Source organism: Phalaenopsis equestris, unplaced genomic scaffold, assembly GCF_001263595.1.
Source record: "Phalaenopsis equestris unplaced genomic scaffold, ASM126359v1 Scaffold000533, whole genome shotgun sequence".
NCBI classification, from domain to species: Eukaryota; Viridiplantae; Streptophyta; class Magnoliopsida; order Asparagales; family Orchidaceae; genus Phalaenopsis; species Phalaenopsis equestris.
In genome coordinates, this window is record NW_018164973.1 from 413,451 (window position 1) to 425,336 (window position 11,886).

The 11,886-nt window shown below is 32.3% G+C and overlaps 1 protein-coding gene across 1 annotated transcript in view; it reads right to left on the reverse strand.

Moving 5' to 3' along the window:
- LOC110028850 overlaps positions 1-11,886 on the reverse strand; it is a 32,726-nt gene that overhangs the window by 4,780 nt on the left and 16,060 nt on the right. Inside the window, exons 3-4 of the mRNA XM_020730867.1 lie at positions 4,347-4,438; positions 3,730-4,040 (exon numbers count right to left, since the gene is read on the reverse strand). Of these exons, the coding sequence (XP_020586526.1) occupies positions 3,730-4,040; positions 4,347-4,438 (403 nt within the window). The remainder of the gene's footprint in view (positions 1-3,729; positions 4,041-4,346; positions 4,439-11,886) is intronic.

The window sequence follows — 11,886 nt, forward strand, 5'->3', positions numbered from 1 at the left end:
ACTGAAAGGAAAATTTTATAAGATGGTGGTGAGACCTGCAATATTTTATGGCGCAGAATGTTGGCCTTTAAAAGAGAAGCATAAAACAAAGTTAAGTGTTGGTGAGATGAGAATGCTTAGGTGGATGAGTGGCTTGACACTTAGAGACAAAATGCAAAATGAATATATTCGTGATAGGGTTGGTGTAGCATCAGTGGCGGAGAAGATTAAAAAGATCCAACTTAGATGGTTTAGTCACATTAAATGTCGACAATCTAATGATCCGATTAGGAGAGTAGATGTTTTAGATTCAACTTATGTTAAGAAAGAGGTAGACCTAAAAAGACTTGGGGGCATTGTATAAATAATGATCTTAATCTATTAGAATTAAAGGAAAATATGACACTGAACAAGACACAATGGTGAAAGAGGATTCATGCAGCCGACCACACAGTGAGATAAAGGCTTGTTGTTGTTGCCATTAAGCTCGAATAAAGCCTTATTGACGTTAGAAATTTAAAAAAAATATGAATTGAATACAAACAAATTTCATATTTTAAATGCACAATTAAAACATAAAAGTGCACAAATCACCCTCGGATCCGCAACTGTCCTATATGAGCGAACAAAAGATGATATTTGAGCTTAATAAAAAATTTATGTAATTTAATGATAAGCTACTCACACAAACACTTAAAATTCATAAGAATTAATGACTTAACATGATTTTTGGGGTCATTTTTAGTTAAAGATGCTATTTTGAAATTCATGAACAAGCATCGATTAACATACCACTAAATTCAAAGGCATCCATAATTAATTAACTTAGATAGCATTAAATTATGCATGCTTAAAAACACAACATTTGAATGTGTATCAAAGAACATGAAAGCATATCCTAAAGCACACCAAGGTGCGTGAATGTTATTAAGTTTGCTGGCCCACATGTGCTCCAACCATATTGCTGAAAGCTTGATCGTATGGTCTGAGTACATTGCACAGGCATAAATTGTCTCAAATATTAAAATATCTTATCTTAAAAAGTGTGCTAAATTCTTATAATAATAGTTTTATCTCTGCTTCGAGAAGCATACGTGTGATTTAAAAACATAAAATGCCCAATTGCTTTTAAAATTCAACTTATTTTAGAAATCCAAAATTTAAATCTAAAAATGCATGCTCTCATATGGGTTGCATTGGGTCATAAGTCTCACTCAATCAGTCCGATTCTCCTAATTAGAACTGGAGTCGACGAGAATGAGCCCATGTTTAACCAATTCGATACTCCTCCTGATTAGAACTGGAGTTCACGAGATTGACTAATTATTATGAAATATGAATTATATATAAAGAATTAGAAGTGTTTCATTCATAAGAGATAAGATTTATTAAAAAATCTATCTAAAATTGATATCTTCAATATGACAATAACTGGTCCTCCATGAACGGGATAGAGTCAATAAAGTTTATAATTGAACAAATAAATTCAATACTTTGAACAAGAGCCTTTGTAAGCAAAGCAGAATTGACAATGTTCAAATCAAATAATTTAAATTCATTGATGATGACCGAATTAATAGAATATTTCAACCGATGGGTTTCACTTTCAAAGTTAAATTTCAAAATTCATTTAAAATTCAATCATTACAATTTCTAAACCAATCATTTGCAAGCATGATAGAATTGAGAAGGTTCGAATTCAATCATGTGTCAATCCCAAAGTAAATCTTTTGTAAGCGAAAAGTAAAGTTAACAGGATTGATTCAAATGATAAAATTTAATCAACTTATAAAAAAATCATAAAAATTATAAAATATTAAAATTAAAATCACTAAAAAATTTAAAAGCAAAAATCCTCTACCTTTCAAACCAGTTTGTTGAGGATGACAATTTTATATTTGACTTAAGTTCGCATAAAGCCAGTGTCAAGTGTACTACCACATTCACTTTCAAATTAACGTGTACCAGTAGAGACATGACTAGTATCCTCTGTCCACGAGGCATGACGAGCCGACTCCACAAAAAAATGGTTCATACCCGAGCCCTCTGATCGGATGATTGTCGCCAAGTGATAAAATTAAATTACGATCACGATTGTAGCCCTTATAATTCCCAACAACTCTCTGTTCTTTGAAACGTGAATGATAGGATATATTTCATAAGACAACAATCCCTTTGTTGGTTAAGATCAACTCAAATTAGTCTCCTTAAACAAACCTCACCCCATGTCTACAAGGTTTTCTTGCACGAAACAACCCATGACTGCTAACAAGAATCTTTTTATTAGATTAGGTCGAATACCTCCTCTGAGTAAACAAACCAGGGTTTACGATGACCAGAGATGACATAACCAAGGGATCTTGATCAGGATCGTCATCATTTTCCCCATTAATATGCTTTTAAAGTTACAGTGATGAGGACACGAGAGTTGGGACCCTAAACAAGCTTGGTCCAGGTCGGAGGATTGGTCTACCCTCTCTGAGCTTAGGGCTACTGCCCATTTGGAGTGGGGCCCAATCCTAGTTATCTAGGAATATATATTTGCATTGTTGGTATTTAGGGTTTAGCTTTTGTTGTGATTTGCTTTGGGATAGTAGTTGACGTCTCATCTTCTCTTTTTAGTTATGTATCCTTGGATTCCAGTGGTGTTCCGGTCTTACCTTAATCTTCAGGTGGTGTGTATCCCCTTCTACCCTTTCTCCACTTGATTCCCTTCGCCTTCACCGCTTTCCTCTTTTGCTGCCACCTTGTCAAACCCCTTCCTCCTACGGCTGATTCCAGCCTGCTAGTTGTCTCTTGCCACCACCACGGAGGTCCAAGCCCTAACCTACACCACCTACACCCTTGATCCAAGCCTCATTCTAGTGATGTGTTGTTGTTTTATTGCAATTTCAAATTTTTCTTATTGTTCGTTATAATTTCAAATTTTGAATTTAGTAATAAATTTTTTTTCGCCGAGTGTTTGTTAAATTTGGGTATCAGAAAAATTCGTACAATCTATAATTTAATTAAATTTCCCAATATAAAATCCTAATCATTGCTACTATATATTGAGTAATCAACACCCTAATGACTACCCTTAATCGAAAGTGTTATCATATTATCAAGAGGGGTAATTTAACCAAGAAGTTTGCGCCTATAGGAAATCTCGAACTTCAGATAAAAAAGCTCTCACAAAAAGAGTGCAAGATTTTTGGGTTTTCTTATCTACAATTTAATTTGCCTTATACAAATTTGACCTGGAACCTCAAGTAAACTCTCTCTTCATTCATTTTCGAGAGGGGAAACAAATTTTCAAAACCCACTGACACACCTTAAAAAATTAGCATAAATGCAATTCCATGCTTCTCCATTACTCTCAAACTCAAATCTAGAGCTATCGTTACATCAAAATATAAATTAACACAGAAAAGTTGATTTCAACATCACTAGAACTGAGACAACCCAACAACATCAATTCCTACTACACATATAATAACAGAAGATTTACATACAGAACACTCAATTCTTATGTATTGACATATCTAACACCAAAACTTCAATATTTAAGAAAAAATTGCCGCCATACATATGCATGAAAATGTGTATTTCACTTTTTAAAAGTTAAAAGTTGTGGTATTTTTTATGTGATATGAAAGGTTTCGGTGGTATAAATATAAAAAATAAAATTGAAGTGTTATATTTGTAAAAACATAAGAATTGGGTGGTATGTAATGTAAAATACAGTACAAATATATTAAACATACTTACCCAATTGGAAGTGAAATTGGAGTTGATCCCTCGACTTCCCCTGCATCAGTGACCTTAAGGTTGAATCCAAATATTATATCGCACTCACTTAAAAATGAAACCGTGCAAAATGGACGAACAAAATCATTGCTTTCAATATTAGGCTGTACAGAATGGCCTGGTTCATAGATATTAACACTGCAGCAATCAGGTACGCAAGAGATGGGCATCACATGCCAACCAATCAACCTTTTTATCATGAGTTTGAAAAGATTGGGTATAGGATCAGCTGCTGCATTTCTAAGGATGCCTGGAGGATTTTCATTTTGTTCCTGTAATCAATATGGCAGTTAATATCTATTTTTTGGGAAGATATCCAAAAATACCACTCAATTCTTATGTATTTATATATCAAACACCCAAACTTCAATTTTCACATATATACCACCCTACTTATGCATTAAAAGGTGTATTTCAATTTTTAGAAGTTAAAATAGAGGCAGTTTTGATATGATATGAAAGATAATGTAAAAAAATCAAAGTTTAGGTGTTATATCTGTAAATAAGTAGGAATTGGGAAGTAAATGCGATATTGTTGGAGATTAATAAAGAAATAATAAGTTAGATGATGGTACAACCATATAGCTATAACAACATCCAAATTGAATTGTTGCGCATCCTTGGCCTGACGTATGGTCTTTTGTTTCAGGTTGTTCGGAATATGTATGCTCTGTAAGAATTTATTTTGAAAATTCGTCAATAGAAATGGATTTTCATTATAAAGGGGGATATAATTTAAAAAAACACATAATAACAATACATAACAGACAAAAGGAGACGAGTTGCAATGAAAAACACAAAAGAACTTTGTAGACAAAACAATGAAAAGAATAGCACAAGAACAATCTCCAATTGGAAAAATAAATAAATAAAAAGCTAAGGGAAATAAAAAATCTCATTGAGGCTTTGGATTATGATTTGTATAGGCCAGTCAAAATGATATAGCATAATATAAATTATTCTTATAAATGTAAAGTGAGCTGAGTTAGCTTTAAAGAAGGGATATAATGACAGATACATCCAGTTGAAATGAGATGCCAATAAAACTCGTTGTGAGAGATATTATAGCACTTTCATTAACAACATCTTTAACCAAAATCTTAAACATTATAAGGATAATAAATAATTTGAGACCGAGCATTTTCATATTAATAATTAGGGGCATTTACAAACAAACCATACAATTCTTATGCATTTATAAATCTAACACCAACTCATTCATATTTATATACATAACATTTAAATCTTTAATATAACATCAAAAATACTACTATTACTAACTTTTTAAAAGTAAAATAAATTGTTTTCATGTATAAGCTTATGACATTAAAGTATTATAAATGTAAATATCAAACTGTAGATGTTAGAGTGTAAATTCATAGAAATTGTGTGGTATGTATGTGAATTTTCCTAATATTTAATAACAAATAAAATTTTCAATACTATACTATATATTTGGGGGATGTACCTTACAATTACTAATATCAGAAGGGTGATAGGACATAGGGATAGAACCCATGAGTATAGAGATTCAACTTTGTTTTATAAAAAGAAGATAAGATCCAATATGCAGGTCATTTTTTGTAATAGGACAATCAATGAAAAGAGTATTAATAAAATCATATTTATATTATCTTTTTGATGCTCACAATGCATATGATTATCAATAAAATTATTACTAATAAGCAAAAAATCCTATGCATTAAGAAAAAGAAGAGTTATATCAAAGAAATCATGAAGTTATTAAAGCTAAGTATGATGATTAATTGATTATTAATATTAGTAGTTATTGAAGAACAAACAAGTTTCTATTTCATCCGAGGTTTACAAAAGTTAAGATTTAAGTCTAAATAGTTTTGTGTTGGTAATGGATATGGTCTCACAAAATATATGGAAAGTGAGATATCATGATAAATATTCCTTGTAGATGACAAGATTATATTAAAAACACCAGCTAAAAAAAAATTGAATATGAGAAAATTGAAAAAGAAATAGAAGATAAGAGATGCAGGTTTAGATGAACAAAGATTGACTACAAGACAGACAAGTATTAAACTGATAGCAACCAAAAAATTCTACTGAAAAGTCAAATGATCCTTTGCCCTAATAGGTTCAAGTGATTTGGGCCTATTATGTAGAGTGCTAGAGACCTAAATGAGCATATTGATTTTAAAATTATTAAAAGATTATTAAAATAAAGAAGAATTGCAAGAATATCAAGCAATTAAAGATTATAACGGAGACAGGTAAATCCTAAGACATTGCAACTAAATCCACTATAATACCTAGTGGTGAATTTTGGGAGATAAAGAAGATACTAATTATCAAATTATGAATAACAAAAATGAGAATATTAATATAGTTGTGTGCAAACTTTTTTGGGAATAGAATAAGAAATGATATGATTAAATAGGCAAAAAAATTAACACCTACTGAGAGTAAAAAAGTAGGAAATAAAATTTAGTCGTACAGCAAAAGTAAAAATTCACCAATAAGATAAATAAATAAAACAACGTGAAAGGATTATAAACACAAACAATGCAAGATGTGTAAAAGTTAGCTTGTCCAAATACAAAATTTCAAGTTATGAAATGAAATAAAATGCAAATATTTATATGGATTTTCTAATGAAGCTGTAACAATCTAATGCAAATCAAATGCACAAAGGTTGCAATGTTTATAAAGAAGTAAAATATCTTAAAATAAAATTTATTTATCACTACAGTTGAATAATAAGAAATAAACGAACTACATCTATATGAAATATCAGTAAATCTATGAGAAATTAATCACAATAATTAAGGGGGGCACATAAAGAAACATAAGAAACTAAATTTAACGCATATAATATAAAATAAAATAAGTATGCGAAAATTGATAAAACCCAAGCAAACTTTTTAATAAGTAGATTAATATAAGAATAAAACGAAAAAAATAAAACTTCAAAACATTTCTCATACTTCAAAAAGACAACAACTCCAATAATTTCAGAATCGCATCCAAACAAAAACCCTCCATTCACTTCCAAAAGTTATTTAAAGAATTTATTATTTATTTTTAACGCTGCCATTGTCGGGGTCTCAAGTCCCGAATATAAAAAGTGGAAGGTTACGTTAGGTAGTCGATAGTCAACGTAAAATTTGTCAAAAAATTATGACATGAATTCTATAAATCCTTGTGCAAATGCTAGGGTGTCCCCTAGAAGCGCTACACTGTATGGTCTGGATACAGTGAAAATTGTGCAAGGGTAGCTCCACCGACGACCGGATGTGGTGTCCAGTAAGCAAGGATTCCCACATTATAAATGGATGCAGATAAAGAAGTTAGTCTATGAAACTAATATTAAGATATAATCTTGGAAATATTGATGAGTTTTTAAATTGTAAATAAAATGTCTTTAATTGTTTGCATTTTATATGATTATGTTACGCTTTAAAGAAGATTTTTGTGTTGTTTTACAGATTGCATCAAAAAAAGATCGAATGAAACTCAAAATGATCAAATCAGAGCCTAGGCGCCAGTCTCAGCCTAAATTGGTGTAATTTCCAGAAAGAGTGAAAAGTTGGCGCAAGGTAATTGGCGCCTAGGCGACAAATATGCAATACCTAGGCGTCGTCGGGTCAACAACGCTTAGGCGCCCAAATAGGCCAGAATTCATCCAAAATCCTGAGAGCATGAAAAGTAGGCGCTGCATAGGCAACGCCTAGGAGCCACACACCAACGCCTAAGCGACAGATGTTATGTTCTCCAAATTAAGTCACTTGACGCCTAGACACCAAAACTTGTAAATTGGCAGTTTAAGCAGTTCAAAACCTTGATCAGTAGCCAAGAGAAGTATAAAAAGGATGATTATGAAAAGCACGGGATTTTTTACTAGAATTTCTGCCATTCAAAAGGGAGGAAATTAGAGGAAGATCAATAAAAAATTTTAAAGCAAGTATTCAAGAGAGATTGTGAGATTATGAGATGTGAGAGAGCTTGTAATTCATCTGCATATTCAGAATCTTAACGAGATAAGTATATTGAGTTTTTATTTTTTTCTTTCAGAAACATTTGAGAAACTCTTGTGTATAATATTTGTTCTTAATATAATGTTTGTGTAGATGAAACCTGACATGCTTAGTGAGTAGATTTTCTATTCTCCTTTGTTGTGGAAGTGTAGGGATAATTGCTTGGCATTTTGATGTGATTCCTGTGTGAAGTTCTTAAACGATGTTGGATTAACATAGGAACTAATTGACTTTTAACTTGGCCAGTTAATTTGTTATTACTAATCGTGATCATAAAATTTCGGAAGAAATCTTTGAGGAACGATCAAGCTAACCACACAAAGGCATTAGAATAAAAATATCTCATTTGAATTCATGCAATCTGATTTGGGAGCGAGGATGTTTGGGATTTTTCATTAGATTTAGGGAACTAAACAAATTAATTGTTATTCTTTTTTAGACTACCGGAAGGAGATACGTTTTTTCTCTTGTTTGACACCTACTTTACAATCATTTACTAGGCTTGAATCCCTACATAACCACTTCAAAGGTGATTTTTGGGACAATTCTTGAATCAACATCTCTCACTTTTCGTCGGTTTAAAACTTAAGTTAAGTTCACTTTTAAAATTAGGATGGTAACTTTATTGAACTTTGAATCTTCAACATTTCAAGCTTGGACTGATAATTGCAAACTAGAACATTTCCTATTGAATTTCATCTCATTCTCTGTGGGATCGACACACATAATTCAACTCCGTATACTATTGATACGCCATGTATACTTACGTGAGCCAGCCATGCTTTACAGCACTTGATGGTGAATTTTAAAAAAAAGAAAAATTTAGTTGAACTTTTAGGTCTTAGACTTGAAAACCGTAGTGTTTATTATTTCTTGTATTTACATTGTTCTGTTTTTGTTTAAAAAATGCAAAAATATCCTTCTAGTCATTTGCTAATTTTGTGCACTTGTATCCTGTTGTCTTTTAATTTTCATAAAATACTTATGGCTTGCTTGTTGCTTGATTGTGTAGTTTAATTGTTATTAGTTTATTTTGTTGTGTGCTTTCAGTTGAATGTTTTGATATTCTCTTTAGCATAAGGTCACTTTGTTAGTGGAATGTAGTTGGTGTATGCGTAATTCAGGTTCTTCCAACCTTGAACCTTACAACCCTGAGTTAGAGAGAATCATCAAGAAAATCAAAAAAATTTAAAAAAGACTTCAACAGACACTAGGAGAGTCGATTTACTCAGAACTAACTTGATGCCCATGGACAAAAAAATATACCCAATAATCATGGATCTAATAATATGTCTAGGCCCTTAAGAGATTTTGCCAATCCTACATTAGATGAAATCCAACTAAGTATCAATATCCCTGCTATAGAAGTCAATTCATTTGAACTGAAATTTGTTATCATTTAGATGGTGTAAAAGAATCAGTTTGGAGGAACGCCTTCGAAAGACCCTAATCTTCATTTAACGAGCTTTTTAGAACTCTGACTACATTTCACTATAATGGTATCTCCAAAGACGCTTGAAGGCTAAGACTTTTCTCTTTCTCCTTGAAGGATAAAACCAAAATGTGGTTAAATTCTATAGCTTATGGATCTATTAGGACTTGAAATGACTTGACCCAAAAATTTTTAGCGAAATATTTTCCACCTTAAAAAACAACCAAACTTAGAAATAATATTAACTCCTTTAGCCAGTTTGATGATGAATCAATTTATGAAGCCTGAGAAGAATTTAATGGACTCCTTAGAAAGTGCCCCTACCATGCATTATCTAACTGGTTGATCAGTCAGACTTTCTATAATGGGTTGGTAGGTTCTCTTAGGTCAATCATAGGCGTTGCTGCAAGAAATTCCCTTATGTCAAAACTTTTTGATGAGGCCTTTACTTTAATTGAGGAGATAATAACAAATAACTTTCATGGTCGTTTGATCAAGTGAACCCTAGGAAGATAGCATGTGTGCACGACACAGACGTTCAATCTATCTTGACTTCTCAAGTAGCGGCTATCTCTAGGGAGTTAGATCAATTAGGCTCGAATCAGCCACAATGACCACTAATCATAGAGGAATTCTTATGGACAACTTGTGGATTCAAGTGTTTTGCCAATCGAGACAAGGAATGGCCGTAAATAATAGGTTCAATGACCCTTATTCCAATTCTTACAATTCTGGTTGAAAGAATCATCCTAATTTTAACTGGAATAACAATAATCAAGGGGTAGGAAACCAACAGTGAGGAAATAATCAAGTCAATCCTTTAGGAAATTGAAATAATCAAAGTAGCACTAACTCTAGATCTCCTTATCCTCCTGACTTCAACTCAAACACACAGTATAAGGAAGATGTCTTTGGAGGCAGTAGTGTTGCAAATGAGGAATCAATTGCAGAGTCAAGATGCAACTATAGGAATATTGAAAATCAAGTAAGCCAAATAACAAATTCCCTTAGCAATATACCACAAGGAACTCTTCACAGTAACACTAAAGTCAACCCTAAGGAGAAAAGTAATGAACATGTGAAAGCAATTAAATTGAGTGGAAGGGAACTGGAGGAAGTAACTAGAAAGAAGCCTGAGGTAGAAGAAGAGAACCCTGAGACTGAAAGATCAACTGAAAATTCTTCTAAAAACTTAGGAAGACCAACCTTACCCATTAGGAAGAATTTTGAAACACCACCTCCATCATTCTCTCGGAGACTTAAAAAATACAAGTTGGATCGGCAGTTTTTCTGATTTTTTGAAGTATTTAAGAAGTTAAGCATCAACATTCCTTTTGTCGAAGCTTTGGAGCAGATGTCTAGTTATGTAAAATTTATAAAGGATATCTTAAATAAGAGGAGAAAGGTAGGAGACATTGAGACTATAGCCCTGAGCGAGCAGTGCAGTGCTATTATTCACAAAAAAACTCCCTCAAAAACTTAAGGACCCTGGAAGTTTCACTATTCCCTGTATGATAGGAGAGAAATTCTTTAGGAAAGTCTTATGTGACTAAGGTGCTAGCATTATCCTCATGCCCCTGTTTATCTTTAAGAGATTAGGATTAGGAGAAGTCAAGCCCACTACTGTGATCTTTCAGTTGACTGACCGTTCACTAACTATCCTAGGGAGGCTATAGAAGAAGTCCTAGTTAAGGTGGATAAGCTTATCTTCCCTTCAAACGTCATTGTTTTAGATATGAAAGAGGATTAGAAGATTCTCATCATCTTAAGCAAACCTTTCCTAGCCACTAATAGGGCTATGATTGATGTACAAAAAGGGAGTTAACTATGAGAGTAAATGATCAAGAGGTAATATTTAATATTTTAAATTTATGAAATTCCCTTCTGATTCAAATGAAGACTCTTATTTTAGCTTGGATCTAGTGGACAGACTTAGTAAAAGCCAATTTCAGAAGATATATGAAGTCGATCCAGTAGAAAAGAGTTTAATTGAGGACGATAAAAATGACTCAAAGGATGAACCAACTCTACTCTTTGAGACAAATCCTAGGATTTATAGGGAGAGGTTCAAATTTTTGGACACCACTGAATATTCTAGACCACTAATTCCTTCCATAGAAGAACCGCTTGAAGTGGAAATGAAGATCTTGCCTAAATACATGAAGTATGCGTTCTTAGGGGAGTCATCCACATTAACTGTAATTATATTCTTAGAACTCAGTAGTTGTCGGCCGTTTTATTGTTCAACTTCACTTTCGTAGTTTGAAAATGTGATGATTTTGAGATTTTGAAAATAATTTAAATATAAATATAACTTTTTTAAAGAAGTAATGTTTTTTAATTTTTAAAATAAGTGAGACCAAACGAGTCACATTTTTAAATAGTTTAGATGATTTAATACAATACTACAAGCAATACACTTATCCCGAAGAATAAATATATTACTTGTAATAGGGATTTAATCATCTAGACTAAACAATTTGTGACATTTGTTTTGATCTGCGAAATATTTTTATAAAAATGCCAACAAGTTCCACTATCTAACATAAAAAAATTAAATAGAGTTTATTTTATCTGGGTTCCTGGTTCCCTATAGAGACAAGCCCCTACAGTTAATTACATCTTAAATGATCGAAATCACTTAAGATAACTCTCGATTAAGATCAGGTGGTTTTG